The following is a 20,983-nucleotide window of genomic DNA, read 5'->3' as shown; positions in this document are numbered from 1 at the left end:
TTTTATGTCTTTTCCTGGTTTTGATATTAGGGTGATACTGGCTTCATAGAGTGATTTAGGGAGGATTCCCTGTTTCTCTATATTTTGGAATAGTTTCAATAGGATTGGTACCAATTCTTTGAATGTCTGATAGAATTCAGCTGTGAATCCATCTGGTCCTGGACTTTTTTTTGTTGGCAATTTTTTTTATTACCATTTCACTCTCTCTGCTTGTTATTGGCCTATTGAGTTTCTGTTTCTTCCTAGTTTAATCTAGGAGGGTTGTATATTTCCAAGAATTTATCCATCTCTTCTAGGTTTCCCAGTTTGCGTGCATGAAGGTGTTCATATTAGTCTTGAATGATCTTTTGTATTTTTGTGGTATCAGTTATAATATTTCCTGTTTCATTTCTAATTGAGCTTATTTGGATCATCTGTCTTCTTTTCTCGGTTAATCTCTCTAATGGTCTATCAATTTTGTTTATCTTTTCAAAGAACCAGCTTTTTGTTTCATTTAGCTTTTGTATTTTTTGTTGTTGTTTGAATTTCATTTAGTTCTGCTCTGATCTTTGTTATTTCTTTTCTTTTGCTAGGTTTGGGTTTGGTTTTTTCTTGTTTCTCTAGTTCCTTGCAGTATGACCTTAGATTGTCTATTTGTGATCTTTCAGACTTTTTGATGCAGGCATTTAATGCTATGAACTTTACTCTTAGCACCACTTTTGCTGTATCCCAGAGGTTTTGATAGGTTGTGTCACTATTATTGTCTGGTTCAAAGAATTTTTTAATTTCCATCTTGATTTCATTGTTGACCCAGCAATCATTCAGAAGCAGATTATTTAATTGCCATGTATTTGCAGGGTTTTGAGGGTTGCTTTTGGAGTTGATTTCCAATTTTATTCCACTTTGGTCTGAGAAAGTACTTGATATAATTTCAGTTTTCTTAAGTTACTGAGACTTGTTTTGTGGCCTGTCATATGGTCTGTCTTGGAGAATGTTCCATGTGCTGATGAACGGAATGTATATTCTGCAGTTGTTGGGTAGAATGTTCTATAAATATCCATTTAGTCCATTTGTTCTTGGGTATAGTTTAAGTCCATTGTTTGTTTGTTGACCTCCTGATGTGATGACCTGTGTAGTGCGTTCAGTGGAGTATTAAAGTTCCCCACTATTACTGTGTTGCTATCTGTGTCCTTTCTTAGGTCTAGTAGTAATTGTTTTATAAATTTGGGAGCTCCAGTGTCAGGTGCATATGTATTTAGGATTGTGATATTTTCCACTAGTCCTTTTATCATTATATAATGTCCCTCTTTGTCTTTTTTAACTGTTGTTGCTTTAAAGTCTGTTTTATCTGATAAAAGAATAGCTACTCCTGCTCACTTTTGGTGTCCATTTGCATGGATTATCTTTTTCCACCCCTTTACCTTAAGTTTATGTGAGTCCTTATACGTTAGGTGAGTCTCTTAAAGACAGCAGATACTTGATTGGTAAATTGTTATCCATTCTGCCATTCTGCATCTTTTAAGTGGAGCATTTAGGCCATTTACATTCAACATTACTATTGCCATGTGAGGTACTATTCTACTCATCATATTAGTTGTTGCCTGAATACCTTGTGGTTTTTTCATTGTGTTGTTATTTTATATGCCATGTGAAATGTATGCTTTAAGGAGGTTCTATTTTGGTGTATTTCGAGGTTTTGTTTCAAGATTTAGAACTCCTTTTAGCAGTTCTTGTAATGCTGGCTTGGTAGTGGTGAATTCTCTCAGCATTGGTTTGTCTGAAAAAGACTTTATCTTTCCTTCATTTATGAAGCTTAGTTTAGTTGGATACAAAATTCTTGGTTGATAATTGTTTGTTTAAGGAGGCTAAAGATATGACCCCAGTCCCTTCTAGCTTGCAGGGTTTCTGCTGAGAAATCTGCTGTTAATCTGAGAGGTTTTTCTTTAAAAGTTACCTGATGCTTTTACCTCACAGCTCTTAGGATTTTTTCCTTCATGTTGACTTAGATAACCTGATGACTGTGCCTAGGTGATGGTCTTTTTGCAATGAATTTCTCAGGTGATTTGGATATCTAGATCTCTAGCAATGCCAGGGAAGTTTTCCTTGATTATTCACTCTGTTATTACCTTTTTAAACTACTCAGCCTGTTAGAACTACAACATGAGAAGGCTTTTTAAAAATTGAGATAAAATTCATTTTCTGGACGTTTGGGTTGTTTCCACTTTTTGGCTATTATGAATGATGCAGCTGTGAACATTTGTGTATAAGTTTTTGTGTGGACAAGGACAGGCTGTTAACATATTTAGATTTTTCCAAACAGCTGGCTGGCTTTTGTTAATCAGAAGCACCCTCATGATGTACCGGGACCTGCACTTTGATATGTAACTTTTTTTTCTGTAGCATCTTCTGAGCAAAATCCTTTGGTGTCACTTCAGAGTGACTCTCTGTCTTTGGTGTCACTTCAGAGTGACTATGCTGTCTTTCTGGACCTGCTTCTAACACTCACCTCAATATAGGTCCTCACTTAGCTGAGCTGATTTCCCAGCCTCATTGTGCTATGTGTTTCTGTCATTCAGATTTTTATAGCTTTGCTGCCTGCATTATCCCAACTGCCCTTCCTACTCTAAGGCCTTAGCTGATGCTGTCATCTCAGTCTCCATAACCACATTCAACTGAGGCTGTTGAATGGATTTACATGTTTATATATAAAATAAAGGGCTAGGCCAGGCACAGTGGCTCACACCTGTAATCCCAGCACTTTGAGAGGCTGAGGTGGGCAGATTGCTTGAGCCCAGGAGTTCAGGACCAGCCTGGGCAACATGGCGAAACCCTGTCTCTACTAAAAATACAAAAATTAGCTGGGCACAGTGCCATGTGCCTGTAGTCCCAGCTACTCCGGAGGCTGATGTGGGAGAATAGTTTGAGCCAGGGAGGGGGAGGTTGCAGTGAGCCAAGATCATGCCACTGCACTCCAGCCTGGACAACAGAGGAAGACCCTGTCTCAAAAATAAAGGGCTAGACTTACTTTGGTACAACACATTGCATATATAATACTGTTTTTTAACAGTTATACACAAATCAGAATAAGAGACTTTTTCAGACAAATGTTCAAAATTATTTTCTTTATCCTGTGTAATCATCCCATTTTTTCTTAAAACATCCCATGTAGCTGATTTCCCCAGAAAGAAAGAATATTATAAATCACTATTGTCTTCGTTTTCAAAGGGGGAAGGGCAAGGAATAATAAGAGGGTTCAGAAAGTTCTAAGAAATCTGTCCTGGATTTCAAACTAAGCCTGACAGAATGAATTGTATAAATACAGAATGTGTTGTGTTTCACAGTTTTATTCTCTGTCTCCTACCCAATCTCACCTTCCTTCAGGGTACATTTTAAACTTATTCCTCAGTTTTGTAGGTCCTTTCAGTATAGGGTAAGGGAGCATCTTTTCTCACTTGGGATGTTAGAGGCCATCCTAAAAAAGAAAAAAAAAATATTTAGTTTTTAGGGTCATAGTGGAGAGGCCAGCTTCTCTTCCATATAACTCTGCCAGCGGGAACCTGTAAAACTCATGCCCAGCAGCCTCCCCTACCTGGTTCTTTTTAAGAAAGACTGTCTCCCTTGCCCAAGCATGCTTGTTCTGGAGAAAGATATATGGAATGGTAAGGCAGGAAAGGAACCCCAGACCCAGACCAAGACAGCTGGATCTCGAATTAACAACTGATGTGTTCCAATCACCCCCACAGCAGAGAGCACCAGTCTCTTGCCTATTGAAGCTCTGTTATCGTTGTCATCCTGAAGACTCAGATTGAGCACATGGTCCAGATAGGACTGCCTGTGTCTTCAGACAGGGAAAGTTCATGAGTGATCTGCAGGCCAAGAAGAGATACAGGCAGCTGTGCAGGAAGTGCCTGCTGGTGGTAATCAGCTAGCTTGTTAGGATGGACTTAATTACATGCTGCAGGGAGCAGGAGAAAATATTTTTTAGTTTATTCCAGAAAGACATTCGGAAAACTTTTACAATGGCTCTTTCCATTGTAACTGCACACAGCTCCTAATTTTCCACGTGCTCAAACTTAATTTATAACCTATATGTTTATGATTCTCTATTTTTCCTCATTCTGGTTAGTTCCTCCAGGAGAAACCTCTCACCCCAAAACAGCTTTTCTCTTACAATTCCCAGCTCCATAGATTGTACATTCCCTTGTGATCAAAGCAGAGAGAGAAGAGAGTAGATCACAGATCATATATTTCTCTGTAGTGAAATTCCCCTATGTTTGATCTTTTCCTAGAAAAGGTCACGCTAAAAACTATGTACTTTGGTGCTATATTCCAGTTGTCATGAACTCCTTGAAACTAACTCGTGTTCTCAGATCCTTTCAAAAACCAAGCACATATACTAATACTTCCATTCAAACACAACTAAATAAAAAGCAAATAAACCAACTTCGTGCTAGTCTTCCTCTGTCAATAACTCATTGCCACAGACCAGTTCTTTTCTAAGCCCTTCAGGGGTCCTGGTCTTTTTGCCTCTCTGAATTTTTTGGAGAACATTTTGATATATCAAAACTTACCGATTATTTCTTCATCAAAAGACATGAAGAAATATTTTCTGGCTTAAGAGTATAACAACAGGGCAGGCTTTTAACCACTGTTCTGACTTTGAAACTTAGCAGATTTATAGGAAGTAAATGAAACAAAAATATTTCTTGTCCTTTGCTCCAAACCAACATTGTGCTAGAAAGTGCAGTAAGAAAGAGACCACATCTTTATCATCTCTCTAGCTTCATATCAAGCAAAGTGTCTGGCATATAAGTGATTATATATAAAAATATTTGTTGAGTAATTGAATGACTATAAAATTAAAATCTAAACTCTTGTCCTCAAGAGTTTAGACACTACTGGAAAATAATGACCAAGTTGTAAAATATTACAGTAGAAGCCCTTTTACCTGAACATGATTGAGTTTGATAGTAGGGAATCATAAACTATATGTATGTGTACTATAAAATGTCTATATAAACATTTTAACTCAGGCATTAATTTATTCTGATGTCTTTTGATATAGGGTCAAAGTCTTTTCTCTGAGAATGAGTCTCATACATATTTAGAGTTCTGTGACATATTTCTTTTTTTTATTATTATTATACTTTAGGTTTTAGGGTACATGTGCGCAATGTGCAGGTTTGTTACATATGTATCCATGTGCCATGTTGATTTCCTGCACCCATTAACTCGTCATTTAGCATTAGGTATATCTCCTAATGCTGTCCCTCCCCCCTCCCCCAACCCCACAACAGTCCCCAGAGTGTGATGTTCCCCTTCCTGTGTCCATGAGTTCTCATTGTTCAATTCCCACCTGTGAGTGAGAACATGCGGTGTTTGGTTTTTTGTCCTTGCGATAGTTTACTGAGAATGATGTTTTCCAGTTTCATCCATGTCCCTACAAAGGACATGAACTCATCATTTTTTATGGCTGCATAGTATTCCATGGTGTATATGTGCCACATTTTCTTAATCCAGTCTATCGTTATTGGACATTTGGGTTGGTTCCAACTCTTTGCTATTGTGAATAGTGCTGCAATAAACATACGTGTGCATGTGTCTTTATAGCAGCATGATTTATAGTCCTTTGGGTATATACCCAGTAATGGGATGGCTGGATCAAATGGTATTTCTAGTTCTAGATCCCTGAGGAATCGCCACACTGACTTCCACAATGGTTGAACTAGTTTACAGTCCCACCAACAGTGTAAAAGTGTTCCTATTCCTCCACATCCTCTCCAGCACCTGTTGTTTCCTGACTTTTTAATGATGGCCATTCTAACTGGTATCTCACTGTGGTTTTGATTTGCATTGCTCTGATGGCCAGTGATGATGAGCATTTCTTCATGTGTTTTTTGGCTGCATAAATGTCTTCTTTTGAGAAGTGTCTGTTCATGTCCTTTGCCCACTTTTTGATGGGGTTGTTTGTTTATTTCTTGTAAATTTGTTTGAGTTCATTGTAGATTCTCGATATTAGCCCTTTGTCAGATGAGTACGTTGCAAAAATTTTCTCCCATTCTGTAGGTTGCCTGTTCACTCTGATGGTAGTTTCTTGTGCTGTGCAGAAGCTCTTTAGTTTAATTAGATCCCATTTGTCAATTTTGGCTTTTGTTGCCATTGCTTTTGGTGTTTTAGACATGAAGTCCTTGCCCACACCTATGTCCTGAATGGTATTGCCTAGGTTTTCTTGTAGGATTTTAATGGTTTTAGGTCTAACATGTAAGTCTTTAATCCATCTTGAATTAATTTTTGTATAAGGTGTAAGGAAGGGATCCAGTTTCAGCTTTTTACATATGGCTAGCCAGTTTTCCCAGCACCATTTATTAAATAGGGAATCCTTTCCCCATTTCTTGTTTTTATCAGGTTTGTCAAAGATCAAATAGTTGTAGATATGTGGCATCATTTCTGAGGGCTCTGTTCTGTTCCATTGATCTATGTCTCTGTTGTGGTACCAGTACCATGCTGTTTTGGTTACTGTAGCCTTATAGTATAGTTTGAAGTCAGGTAGCATGATGCCTCCAGCTTTGTTCTTTTGGCTTAGGATTGACTTGGCGACGCAGGCTCTTTTTTGGTTCCATATGAACTTTAAAGTAGTTTTTTCCAATTCTGTGAAGAAAAAATATGGAACGCTTCACGAATTTGCGTGTCATCCTTGCGCAGGGGCCATGCTAATCTTCTCTGTATCGTTCCAATTTTAGTATATGTGCTGCCGAAGTGAGCACTCTGTGACATATTTCTTTGATAAATCACACTCATAATAGGTTTGTTGTCTGACTTGTAGTTTTAGTTTCTTTAGAGAGAGAACATAGTAGTAAAGCAATTTGAATGTAGACACCTTCTAAACTTTAGTGATTTTTCTCTTTCATCCCACCTTCACCTAATTTTACAGCAAAATCTTTTTAATAGTTTACTTTTACTAAAACTTTGGGTTTTTTTAAATTTTAGAACAACTTTTCTTTTCCACACTCATATTTTGTTAGTTTATGTAATGAATAATTACTGTGAAAAGTATAACCAGCATAAACAGACTGAGGACAAATGCAGCTGACTCTACTAAGGTAAGAAATATAAGAGTGTAAGAGAAACTATTAGCCACAAATCCATGTGTGATGGGCATTTGTTGCTCTGTTTCACAGGAGAAATGGAGAGCATTGGCTGAATAAGAGAATATGTTAAGTGGAGGTCCTTTGAGAGAGGTTATATAGTATTTCACTAAGTGCTGTATATATAAAGTTAAGAATTACAGTAAGGGGAATTAAATAATCAGGAAGCCTTCATGAAGTAGTTAAATTTTGAGTTGGATCTTGAAAGATGATTAGAATGTATAATTTGAGGAAAGGGAGCATTCTCAGGAAAGGAGTGAACCTACTCACCTACAGCCACAGGTTGGTGTTGGGAAGGAGAGGAAATATAACTTAAGGTGTGGTTTAATAGAATAAGCATTAAGTTGTAAGTCTAAAGGCCTAGTTGCATTCCTACAAACCTTTTTGACATTTTATTTAGGAGATAAATAATGAGGGAGAAAAAGAGTATTCTAGTCAGGAGTGTAAGGAAAAAATATGGGAAAGCTACCCACCTTAAAGAATTAACATGGAAGCCCAGTGAGAGAGAAAATTGAGAAAATAAGGAAAGACTCTAGGATGAAGCATAAGACCAGTGGTTTTCAGTTGTAATCCTCTTTCAATCATAGTACATATCAAAAGCTTTCAGGTAAAATTTGATGTGAACAGAAGAGTCTGCCACTTAAAAGAAATTCTTTAAAACACAGCTTTAGACATATAAACCTAATGTATACATTAGAAAGAGTTGTCAGAATGTCTTGAAAAGAAATCAGTGGGAAAAAGCAGACTTAAATTTGTAGGAAACAGTGGAAAACCAAAGAATTTAATTCCCGCTAAATTAGACAAAGGTTCAGTAAAAGAGGCTTGTAAGCTATTTTTTTGTTTTAATAATAGTTGGTGTATATTTTCTAGACATAGAAAATAAATACTGATTGAATGATGTGGTTGATTGAAAATAAATATTGAAATCTAAATATTAAATGTGAGAGAAAACAGCCCTCTGTGTCAGTGTGTTCTGCATCTAGTTGGAAAATATTTGGGGAAAAAAAGTATGGTTGCATTTGTATGGAATATGTACAGACTTTTTTTCTTGTCATTATTTCCTAAACAATAGAGTATAACAGCTATTTACATAATACTTGTATTAGGTATTACAAGTAATCTAGAGATGCTTTAAAGTATAGGGGAGAATGTGAGTAGGTTGTATGCAGATATTACACATTTTATATAAGAGACTTGAGCAGCTGTGGATTTTGGTCCATGGAGGGTCCTGGAACCAATCCCCACAGTTACCAAAGGATGACTTGACTTTATGATTCACTTACAAATAACTATATGAGGCAGATATTTAATATATGATTAAATAATAGGTATTTTAAAAATCTTAACTGATTTCTTTAAAGCTTCTCAAAGGAAGAAATCTTACACATTCAGTATGTAGTATGTCATTGCTGTTTGATCATCTTTTCTGTCCTTTTTTTAGCCAAATTTCACTTGCTTATATTTATCTAAAACTTCTTTTCTATGGCATTCAATTGTTCTACTTTCTTAATACTTCTGAGAACAAATTTTCAAATATGTTCATAATCAGTTCAAGAAAATATGTTTGATAACTAAAATAGTCTTTTGCTTTAAAAAATTTTAAATCTGAGATCAACAGATCTTTTTGTAAATTCCCATTTGAGAATGAAAGTTTCTGTTTTTCCTCTTGTTTTGACTGGCGAGATCTGGAGAGATTTGGATATTTACTTCCCTTCAAATAAAAAATAAAAAACTATTCTTAAAATAATAGTTTCAAATTCGAAATTCAGCAGCCTGTTCTTTTTTTTATAAAATATTAAAGAGAAAAAGCCGAAAATGTTCTACATACTCTTTTTCTTCTTGTTTGAGAAGAAACTGCTTTATGTGGATTGACACCTCACGTACCCTGAGTTTAAGAAGTTAGTATTATCTGAGAAGGTACTATTTTTAGGTCCAGCTGTAATGTTTCTAACTTTGGTACGCAGAGTAGTGGGTGCTTCCTTTCCCAGAAGGCTCCATATTCTCAACATGTGCAGGTCAATTTGACATAAAGCTACCAACAAGGAGCAACAGGCCCATTGCAGGCTGTGTTTATAACTTGAAAATTATGAGCAGGTATTGGGAGCCACAGACTGTATTTGGGAACCAGCTGCATGTCAGGACAAGCATAGATTGTGGTCCGTGGAGGCTGGGAGAGCACAATGCTTGAATTTCATTTCTTTGGGAGATAAGAAGAAAAAAATACCTTCCTACCTGACAAGATTGACAACTTGCTAAATCTGATTATCTTCAGAAGTGTTCTGGACAGTTGCGAAGTAAACATTCACTTTTCAAAGATGATGATCAAGGAAACATCTCTACGAAGGGACCCGGATTTAAGGGGAGAGCTAGCTTTCCTGGCAAGGGGCTGTGATTTTGTTCTCCCTTCACGGTTTAAGAAGCGGCTGAAGTCATTTCAGCAAACACAGGTTTGAAATTTGGGTATTTTGTTTTTTTTGTGAAAATATTTTTATTACTATTAAAACCATCTAGTGAACTAACTCACAAATAATTTTACAGCTCCCTTGTATCTTGATATTAGATCAAGGAATTAATGTGTGTCCTCTATTCAGCTATTTGCAGAAAGCTATTTGCAGAGGGATTCCAACAGGTTTAAAAATAGACCTTCTGGACCTGGAGTACAGGACTCACATTTTTCTCTTGTAGAGAGGGAATCCAGTTTTAGAGACAACAAATACAACTTAACAAATATTTTACAACTTAGATAGGAAATTACTGGAATTTTTCATAGAAATATCCTTGAGAAACTAGAATTTTTGTATTAAAAGCCTTGTTTGCACTTTGAATCAATAGATTATATATTAGCATGCATACACATCTGTAACAAATGTTTGTTTAAAAAGTATGTTAATCCTGGTAATCTTTTTTTAAAGCAAGACATATTTGTCTATATAGACAATTGTGTATGTGTGTGTCGTAATGTACGTAGATAACAAAGAATGGTGGTTACTTCTAGATCGTTAAAAATGTCTTCCCTAAGCAAGCTGTGTAACTGAGTCATTTCTGCCTATGATGAGTACTTTGCAGAGTCCCTACTTTCTTACTTAAAACCTATGGCAGTGTTTTACCAAACAAGTGCCTAACATTGACTACAATATAAGTCAAGGACTGTACAAATGCTGGCCATCCAAAATCCGGCAAGAAACCATAGTTTATGGTTATTCTGACCCAGAATAATCTCAAATTATTTGGGTAAATATGAAATTGCTTTTTTTATAGGTCAAAATGATCAAATATTGGAAATGCTACAGTGACATAATAGCACAAGGATACTATTCTGAATGAATATCTAAATGATACTGTGTTTATAGGGAAAGACTGAAATGGAGAATTGAAATACTTTACCTAGCTAATTCTATTCTAATGCTGCTCCTAGACTGGACTGAAACCACTGTATCCAAAGTGAGCAGATGCTAAACTTGCCAGTAAATCTGGCAGAATTTATGTTACTAGGTTTTCTTCCATAATGTTTGTAAACTACCAGTTTTATTCAGCTACTTTAAGGTTTAAATTATATATCTCCTTGTAGAACTCAATAGAAAGTAAATTGAGTATCCAGAAGCTCAAAATAAACGCATTATTTTAATGTTATTTTCCTTTTAAATATTAACATCAGTTTTATTAAATATGGAATTGGCCAGTGGATTAATAGTTGCCTATCAGTGAATTGCTCTGTGTTAAGTACACTAAGAAAAGCAGAACAGAATATTTTATAATCAGATATTTTCCCATTCAAGTAAAATCTTTGGCAGCCAGTGTTCTGAATATCACTTATTTCTGTCAAAGCAAAAGCATAGAGTTAACATTGAAGACCTTGCTGTAAACCTTTCCCACTAGTATGTATTCATGAGACTCTCAGGTTTCATCCCTGCTGGCACCAGTGGTCTTAATTCTATGGGCATAACTGCCCTAGATGTCACACCACAGAAAACATTGGTGATTGTACACCTGAACCTCACAAATCTCTTTCAGCATAGAATAATGGAAAAGGAATGACACTAATATAAATGGTCTAGGTAAAGCCCCTGAAGAATTCTGTGCCTTACTCTAGATTTTTAAGAACACTTTGAACAATAATAATAATTTATTGACTTATGGGACTACGTAATATTTACAGATTTAGCATTAAGGCAGAGAGAAATGTTTACTTAAAATGGATTGTCAATTTGTTAACTCAAAAGTGGTTTGTAAACTTCAAATTGCTTTACATATTTAAATGATTATTTTATTTATTATTGAATCTGAAAGATTATGCCAAATTATGCTTCATCTAATTTTTTGGGTATCTCATCCTTTGGTCTTGTCATTCATTTTCTTACATGATAGATAGATCTCTGCCCAGCACTGTTCTGAACCTTTTACCTATATTACATCTTGTAATTTCCTTTAATCCTCACAACAACCTTCTAAGAAGTAGACATTGTAATTTCTGTTTTATTATTGAAATTCCAAAAGGTTAAGTAACCATTTTGAGGTCACAGACTAGTAAGCCATCAGTGTTTTAAGTTTTTCATGTTTCATTGGTATCACTTCCCTTTGTTCTGTTTCTTGACTATTGCTTTATATGGGTGACATCCTGATACTGTACAAAGACATGGTGTGACAACTGGCCTTCATATCCCTAATAGTCTTAATATATGAGCAGACTCCATTCTGTGTATTAATGTCAGATATTAACACAGGGAAATTGGGCTATTATGACAAAAATAGGAGATTTAACCATTTTCATATATTTATGTGAATAAATCTTATCTCTTTATAAAACTCACATTTTTAAGGGTAGCTAAGATTTTTATCCTGAATTTTAAAATTGTTATAAACCTATATGTTAAGAAGAAATATGATAGATTTATTTCTTACAGATATATCATTGTTCAAACTTTAGAGACGGCATTAGGGTAATTTAAGGAAGAACATTTGAATAATACTTTGTGTTCATAATACCTATAAAATATATTTAGCTAGTCAACAGTTGTGTTCATCTTTCATATACTTTATGTAGCATCTAATACAGTACCATGCTCATGAGCCTTGATAGTTTGGCCATTAATTAAGAGTAGAAATTAGAACTATGAAAATCCTCATGGAATCTTTTTTGCTTTTTCTGGTAAGAATCTCAGAACTAAATTTAGTCTTTATTGGTAAGATAAATTTCTACCTGAATAATGGTGTGCCTCCCCTCCCTTTTTCCTAAATCATTGGCAATCTTAATTTCCTCACTGCCTCCCCGCCACTCTTTACTGACCTTTCTAATGTCTCTTTATAGTATGCCACATCAAATCATTTTTTTAAAAGAAGAAGAATATAAACTGTAAATCAGTTATTAAACTGTAAAGGGAGTTTGATTGTGATGAAATTAATGACCATGATTTTTGCCTGTTGGAGCAAACCACAAATAAGATAAATGTGTATCTTGCAGGAAATGGTATGGCCCTAGTGGCAAATAAATCAGCCAGGTAGGGGACATTTCAGAACTAAAATGCTTTAATTTTCTTAACAAAGATTTTCTCAGCATCAAGGGCTGGCAGTGATTCTACCTCAGCAAAGTCAAACTAGAGAAGGTAAAAGGAGCCCCTTCCCCAAATACTTTTTGGATATATATATTTAAAAGGAACTTGTTTTTGCCTGTTGAAGGAGAGGTAAAAGTCACAGAAAGACCAATAACTGTCTTCAAAAAGAATGTATTAATCCAGTTCCAACAGAGTAAGAATACATCTCGAGATTCTTAATATATCAACTAACATTGCTCTTTGAGTCTTTTGAAATGTCTGCCAAATAGTTGATGGAGAAACCTATGTATTTTTTTTAAACGTAACTCCATGTAAACTTGAGTACTGGCAGATAATTAATAAATTAATTAATTTAGTGCAGATAAGCATTCCCTAGAAACATGCTTACCACCTTTAGAGTACAGTGAGCCCTTAATCTCTCCTGTCTCTGTTTGTGGTTTCTTATATTGCTGGTGATGATTTTCAGTAAATGAATACTGTTTAAATTTTTTGTGTCTCATAATCTTATTTTTCTTTTAGATTCAAAATAAACCAGAAAAGAAACCTGGAACACCACTCCCACCTCCAGCCACCTCTCCAAGTAGTCCCCGACCTCTCTCCCCGGTTCCCCATGTGAATAATGTTGTGAATGCGCCATTGTCCATAAACATTCCACGGTTCTACTTTCCTGAAGGACTCCCAGATACCTGTAGTAATCATGAACAGACTCTAAGCAGAATTGAAACTGCTTTCATGGATATTGAAGATCAGAAAGCAGACATTTATGAAATGGGGAAAATTGCAAAGGTAATGTAACTACTAAATGATTTATAATCTCCCCTTCTCTAGAAACCCTGATCCCCTCCCCTTCTCTAGAAACCCGGATCCCCCTCCCTTCACTGCCTCTTTGCTCTGTTTTTAAGCATGCATGGAAGTTGTTGTTGTTGTTTTTTTTCCATAGTGATCTTCCATTTCAACCTCCTATTTAATATAAGAATCCCTTCCAAGACATCGCCAACTCATAAATTCATTCTCTCCTTGAATGCTTTCAGAGACTAGAAGCTCTACCTTGCCAGGCAGCCTGGTCTATTGTTAAATACTTAGTTGTTAGAAAATTTTTCCTTGTGCTGAATAGGAATCTGATTTTTAGTCTCACCCATTGATCATAACTGCCCTAATGCCAGACAAGGAAGCATTAGACCATCTCAATACAGTCATTTTACCCAGAAATAAATGGATTTGACAATAGGAAGCAAGTCTTTGGAACTTTCAAATATATCCAACTGCTTCTGAGTTAAAATCTTATCCCCCTAATGTCAGGACTACTCTGACTTGATTCTGTGCCTCCAGCCTCCTCCCAGAACAGTTAATACTTAGCATAACCATCAGATTATATTTGATTATGCCATTTCCCAATTTAGCAATATTCAGGAATTCCCACCCTCTATAGCAGTGCTTTGTTTTGTTTGGGCTTTATTTTTATTATGCATAAATATTGAAGAGTCAGGTCACACTTCAGGCTTTAGCAGTAGTTTAGGCTGTGCTTCAAGAGGCAGAGGGGTTTAGTAGGCTAAGGGCTGCATGGAGGCAAGTAGGAGACCAAGTGGGAATACCTAAGAGCCCGTGCACACTTCCACTGAGAAGGATTCCCCTGCTTTCAGGAGTAATGTTAAAAAGTTGGAAAACTACCATTGTTCAGGATAAACCTCAAACTTCTCTTCCTGGCATTCCATGGCTTCCACAGCCTGGCCCCAGAGTTTCTTTCCAAACTTGCCTAAAACTTTCCTGTATAAGCGTGACCCTCTTGCCCTCTTATAGGCACACCGCTGCATTTGGGCTCTCAGAGTTCCCCCTCCAGAGTGGGCTTCCCCGCCTGCCAACCTCCTCAGCATCCACTTTGTTGAAGACCTAGCTTCCATTGTGTATTATTGGAGAAGTCCCTGAACCCTCACTTGTCATGCCCTGCCCTACCTCTGACCTCACAGAGCATTTATCATTGCTGTTAAATGATATGTAACTAGAGTGATTTTAAAGGAAATGAAAAGGAATTCTTTCTTCTCTTTCTTCATTCCCCCTTCTTAAAAATTGCTTATTGATACCCTAGATGCTTCTAATGAAAAACAAACTCATTCCAGAAATAAGAGCTTACCTGTTTCCATTCCATTTTACTTAAGAGGGAACTGCAGTTCTACAAGTACTTACCTGAAGTCACAGAGCTAGTTCATGCCGGGAGACAAGTTGTCTAACTTCTAGCATGGTGCTGTTTCTATGTATGTCATCTCCCTGGACATTTGGTAACAGTAACTAACTTCCAGTTAATAGCCACCCAAATATATTACAAGTTCTTTAAGGGCATTCAGGGTTTTCTTACCCAATTCTTTTAGAGGTGGCTATTGCGTTAGATGACAGAACCCTGGTGATAAAATTTCTGAATGGGCTGGAACTATGGCTGTAAATCTAAAAGATAAAATTTAGCAAGGCTGAATGAAATCTGCATTTGGAGGTAATATGGTAACTACATAAATGCCAACAGGGTATTATTATTATTATTATTATTATTATTTTTTTTTTTTTTTGAGACAGTTTCGCTCTTGTTGCCCAGGCTGGAGTGCAATGGTGCTATCTCGGCACACCACAGTCTCCGCCTCCCATGTTCAAGCGATTCTCCTGCCTCAGCCTCCCGAGTAGCTGGGATTACAGGCATGCACCACCACGCCCGGCTAATTTTTGTATTTTTAGTAGAGATGGGGTTTCTCCATGTTGGTCAGGCTGGTCTCGAACTCCCGACCTCAGGTTATCCGCCCACCTCGGCCTCCCAAAGTGCTGAGATTACACCAACAGGGCATTTCTAACATGAGAGCAATTTGTGTGAAAGAGACAGAAGGTTTCATGGATTGCCTCAGGTAAGCAGACAAAGAGAAACTTTCCAGATCAGGGCATAGTAGTTCCCTGGTACAGTGCTGAGGTCACCATTTCTGGAGAGCCCTTCTTCCTCTGAATATTCCCGACTGCTGACTGAGGAGCCCATTCTCCTGTGTCTTCGTACTGCTCTGCCTCCACATCCTTTATGGTCTGGCCTCCCATTCCTGTGCCGTGGTAGCCCTGCCTTGCTCTGTGGCTCAGGGCCCCGCTAGCACTCCACAGATTCAGTGAGAGGAGGGCAGAAAGCCTAAAGACGCCACAGTGCTCAAGGGAGTTGTCGAAAAGAATATAGTCAGGGCAGGGTAGAGGTCTCTGGCAGGTGGGGAGCCAGAGGAACGACTTTGCCATTTATGTGCAGTGAGAATCAGTCTGTATGTGGCATCAGAAAAAAACAGCAGTGTTGAAACTGACAGAAAACATGGAGAAGTTTAAAAAGATAGAAAACTAATTTGTTTAGCCATAGTAACAGTCATTTACATAACAATTTGCTACTTATACCTAATAATCATGAGGTGCAATAGCCATTATACATATATGTGTCTGATTAACTTGTCTGAATTACACTTAATTATAGCCCTAAATTCTATTCATGGGCACCAAGCCTTTTTGTTCATTGCTCTTAGATCTTAATTGTCAGCTCAGGTAGCAAAGTAAACTGCACATACTTTTAAAAAGTTAAAACAAACATTGCATTTTTATAAAATGAAGATGTGTGGCCAGGCACAGTAACTCATGCCTATAGTCCCAGGACTTTGGGAGGTCGAGGCAGGAGGATCGCTTGAGCCTGGGAGTTCAAGACCAGCCTGGGCAACATAGTGAGACCCCATCTCTACAGAAAATAATTTTTTAAAAATTACCTGGGTGTAGTGACATGTGCCTCTGGTCCTAGCTACTCAGGAGGCTGAGGCAGGAAGATCACCTGAGCTCAGGAGGTTGAGGCTGCAGTGAGCCATGATCACACCACCACACTCCAGCCTGGGTGACAGAGTGAGACCCTGTCTCAATAAAAAGTTGGGGCGGGGGGATGTGTATATAATTACCTGGGAAGTTGAGGGGGATGTATATATAATTACCTGAAAACATATCATGAGTGTGTCAGTTTGTATTTTTTTTTGCCTCTTTATTCTTAAAACCATTTATTTAAAAGTTGATTTAATCATGTCTTCCAGTTAGCTAATTCTCTTTTTTTCTAATTTTATTTCCATGGTTTGTTGGGAAACAGGTGGTGTTTGGTTACATGAGTAAGTTCTTTAGTGGTGATTTGTGAGATTTTGGTGCACCCATCACTCAGGCAGTATACACTGCACCCTATTTGTAGTGTTTTATCCCTCACCCCTTCCCACCCTTTACCACTTAGTCCCCAAAGTCCATTGTGTCATTCTTATGCCTTTGCATCCTCATAGCTTAGCTCCCACTTAGGAGTGACAACATACGATGTTTGGTTTTCCATTCCTGAGTTACTTCACATGGAATAGTCTCCAGTCTCATCCTGGTCGCTGCGAATGCCATTAATTCATTCCTTTTTATGGCTGAGTAGTATTCCATCATATATATATATACATACACATATATATATATATATACACACACATATATATATATACATACACATATATATATATATACACACACACATACATATACATACATATATATATATATATATATATATATATGTATGTATACACACAGACACACACACACACGCCAGTTTGTTTATCCATTTGTTGATTGATGGGCATTGGGTTGCTTTCACGTTTTTGCAATTGCGAATTGTGCTGCTATAAACGTGCATGTACAAGTATCTTTTTTTACAGTGACTTCTTTTCCTCTGAGTAGATACCCAGTAGTAGGATTGCTGGACCAAATGGTAGTTCTACTTTTAGTTCTTTAAAGAATATCCACACTGTTTTCCACAGTGGTTGTACTAGTTTACATTCCCACCAGCAGTGTAGAAGTGTTCCCTGTTCACTGCAGCCATGCCAACATCTACTGTTCTTTTTTTTTTTTTTTTCAGGGGTAAGGTGGTATCACATTGTGGTTTTGCAGGGGTTAAGGTTCTTCTTGGAGGGGTAAGGTGGTATCGCATTGTGGTTTTGATTTGCATTTCCCTGATCATTAGTGACATTGAGCATTTTTTATATGTTTGTTGGCCATTTGTATATCTTCTTTTGAGAATTGTCTATCCATGTCATTAGCCCCCTTTTTGATGGGATTATTTTTTTCTTGTTGATATCAGTTCATTGTAGATTCTGGATATTAGTCCTTTGTCAGATGTATAGATCTTGAAGACTTTTTTCCACTCTGTGGGTTGTCTGTTTACTCGCTGACTGCTCCTTTCACCATGCAAAACCTCTTTAATTAAGTCCTAGCAATTTATCTTTGTTTTTGTTACATTTGCTTCTGGGTTCTTGGTCATGAAATCTTTGCCTAAGCCAATGTCTAGAAGGGTTTTCCCAATGTTATCTTCTAGAATTTTTATAGTTTCAGGTCTTAGATTTAAGTCCTTAGTCCATCTCGAGTTGATTTTTATAAAAGGTGACAGATGAGGATCCAGTTTCATTCTCCTACATGTGACTAGCCAATTATCCCAGCACCATTTGTTGAAAAGAGTGTGCTTTCCCTACTTTATGTTTTTGTTTACCTTGTCAAAGATTAGTTGGCTGTAAGTATTTGGCTTTATCTCTGCATTCTGTATTCTGTTCCACTGGTCTATGTGCCTATTTTTATAACAGTACCATGCTGTTTTGGTGACTATGGCCTTATAGTGTAGTTTGAAACCAGGTAATGTGGTGCCTCCAGATTTATTCTTTTTGCCTAGTCTTGCATTGGCCATGTGGGCTCTTTTTTGGTTCCATATGAATTTTTAGAATTTTTTTTCTAATTCTGTGAAAAGTGTTGATGATATTTTGATAGAAGTTGTGATAGGAATTGCATTGAGTCTGTAGATTGCTTTTGGCAGAATGGTCATTTTCACAATATTGATTCTACCCACCCATGAGCATGGGATGTGTTTCCATTTGTTTGTGTCATCTGTGATTTCTTTCAGCAGTGGTTTGTAGTTTTCCTTGTAGAGGTCTTTCACCTCCTTTGTTAGGTGTATTGCTAAGTATGTTTTTTTTTGTTTGTTTGTTTGTTTGTTTGCAGCTGTTGTAAAAGGGGTCGAGTTATTGATTTGATAGCTTGCTCGCTGTTGGTGTATAGAAGAGCTACTGATTTGTGTACATTAATTTTGTCTTCAAAAACTTTGCTGAATTATTTTATCAGTTCCAGGAGTTTTCTGGAGGAGTTTTTAGGATCTTCTGGGTAAACGATCATATCATCAGCAAACAGCAAGAATTTGACTTCCTCTTTTTTTTTTTTTTTTTTTTTTTTTTTTTTTTTTTTCTGAGACAGAGTCTCGCTTGTCGCCCAGGCTGTAGTGCAGTGGCTCAATCTCGGCTCATTGCAGACTGCAAGCTCTGCCTCCCGGGTTCACGCCATTCTCCTGCCTCAGCCTCCCAAGTAGCTGGGACTACAGGTGCCTGCCACCATGCCCTGCTAATTTTTTGTGTTTTTAGTAGAGACGGGGTTTCACCATGTTAGCCAGGATGGTCTCGATCTCCTGACCTCGTGATCTGCCCGCCTCAGCCTCCCAAAGTGCTGGGATTACAGGCGTGAGCCACCGTGCCCGGCTGACTTCCTCTTTATTGATTTGGGTGCCCTTTATTTCTTTCTCTTGTTCGATTGCTCTGACTAGGACTTCCAGTACTATGTTGAAGAGGAGTAGTAAGAGTGGGCATCCTTGTCTTGTTCCAGTTCACAGAGGGAATGCTTTCCACCTTTCCCCATTCAGTATTATGTTGGCTGTGGGCTTGTCATAGATGGCTTTTATTACATTGAGGTATGTCCCTTGTATGCCAATTTTGCGGAGAGTTTTAATCATAAAGGGATGCTGGATTTTGTCAAATGCTTTTTCTCCATTTCTTGAGATGATCATGTGATTTTGGTTTTTAATTCTGTTTATATGGTGTATCACATTTATTAACTTGCATATGTTAAACCATCCCTGCATCCCTGATATGAAACCCATTTAATCATGGTGGATTATCTTTTTGATATGTTGTTAGATTCAGTTAGCTAGTATATTGTTAAGGATTTTAGCATCTGTGTTCATCAGGGATATTGGTCTGTAGGTTTTTGTTTGTTTGTTTGGTTATGTCCTCCTTTCCTGGTCTTGGTGTTAGGGTGATGCCGGCTTCATAGAATGAATTAGGGAGGGTTCCCTGTTTCTCTGTCTTGTGGAATAGTGTCATAGGATTGTTACCAATTCTTTGAATGTCTGGTAGAATTCTGCTGTGAATCCGTCTGTCCTGGACATTTTTTTGTTGGTAATTTTTAAATTACTATTTCAATATCACTGCTTGTTACTGGTCTGTTCAGGGTATCTAATTCTTCCCGATTTAAGCTAGAAGAGTTGTATCTTTCCAGGAATTTATCCATCTCTTCTAGGTTTTCTAGTTGATGTGCGTAAAGGTGTTCATAGTAACCTTGAATGATTTTCTGTATTTCTGTGGTGTCAGTTGTAATATCTCCTGTTTTGTTTCTTATTGAGCTTATTTGGATTTTCTCTCTTCATTTCTTGGTTAATCTTGCTAATGGTCTATCAATTTTATTTATCTTTTCAAATAACTAGCTTTTTGTTTCATTTATTTTTTATATTTTTTTTTCTTTTGTATTATTTTTTTCAGTCTCATTTAGTTCTACTCTGATCCTGGTCATTTCCTTTCTCCTGCTGGGTTTGGGTTTGGTTTGTTCCATTCTTGTTTCTCTACTTCCTTGAGGTGTGACCTTAGATTGTCTGTGCTCTTTGAGACTTTTTTGTTTTGTTTTGTTTTTTTGTTTTTTTTTTTTTTTGAGACAGAATCTCTCTCTGTTGCCAGGCTGGAGTGCAGTGGCGCGATCTTGGCTCACTGCAGCCACCACCTCCTGGGTTCAAGCAATTCTCCTGCCTCAGCCTCCTGAGTAGCTGGGACTATAGCTGCGCACCACCACACCCAGCTAATTTTTGTATTTTTTAGTAGAGATGGGGTTTCACCATGTTTGCCAGGATGGTCTTGATCTCTTGACCTCATGATCCACCCACCTCGGCCTCCCAAAGTGCTGGGATGATGGGCGTGAGCCACTGCGCCCAGCCCAGACTTTTTGATGTAGGCATTTAGGGCTATGAACTTTTCTCTTAGCATTGCTTTTGCTGTGTCCCAGAGGGTTTGATAGGTTATGTCACTATTGTCGTTCAGTTTGAAGAATTTTTTAATTTCCATCTTGATTTCATTTTTGACCCAGTGATCATTCAGGAGCAGGTTATTTGATTTCCATGTATTTGCATGGTTTTGAGGGTTCCTTTTGGGGTTGATTTCAGGTTTTATT

The 20,983-nt window shown here is 37.3% G+C and overlaps 1 protein-coding gene and 1 non-coding gene across 2 annotated transcripts in view; one reads left to right on the top strand and one right to left on the bottom strand.

Moving 5' to 3' along the window:
- Positions 1-20,983, top strand: part of PPP2R3A (protein phosphatase 2 regulatory subunit B''alpha) — a 193,782-nt gene that overhangs the window by 49,289 nt on the left and 123,510 nt on the right. Inside the window, exon 3 of the mRNA XM_003265256.3 lies at positions 13,193-13,459. Within this exon, the coding sequence (XP_003265304.2) occupies positions 13,193-13,459 (267 nt within the window). The remainder of the gene's footprint in view (positions 1-13,192; positions 13,460-20,983) is intronic.
- LOC115836564 lies at positions 6,637-6,743 on the bottom strand. The gene has a single exon (XR_004031613.1). It is a non-coding gene; the product is annotated as a U6 spliceosomal RNA (small nuclear RNA).

Source organism: Nomascus leucogenys, chromosome 8, assembly GCF_006542625.1.
Source record: "Nomascus leucogenys isolate Asia chromosome 8, Asia_NLE_v1, whole genome shotgun sequence".
NCBI classification, from domain to species: Eukaryota; Metazoa; Chordata; class Mammalia; order Primates; family Hylobatidae; genus Nomascus; species Nomascus leucogenys.
The sequence above is the reverse complement of the archived record's forward strand: the minus strand, read 5'-3'. Positions and strand labels throughout refer to the sequence as shown.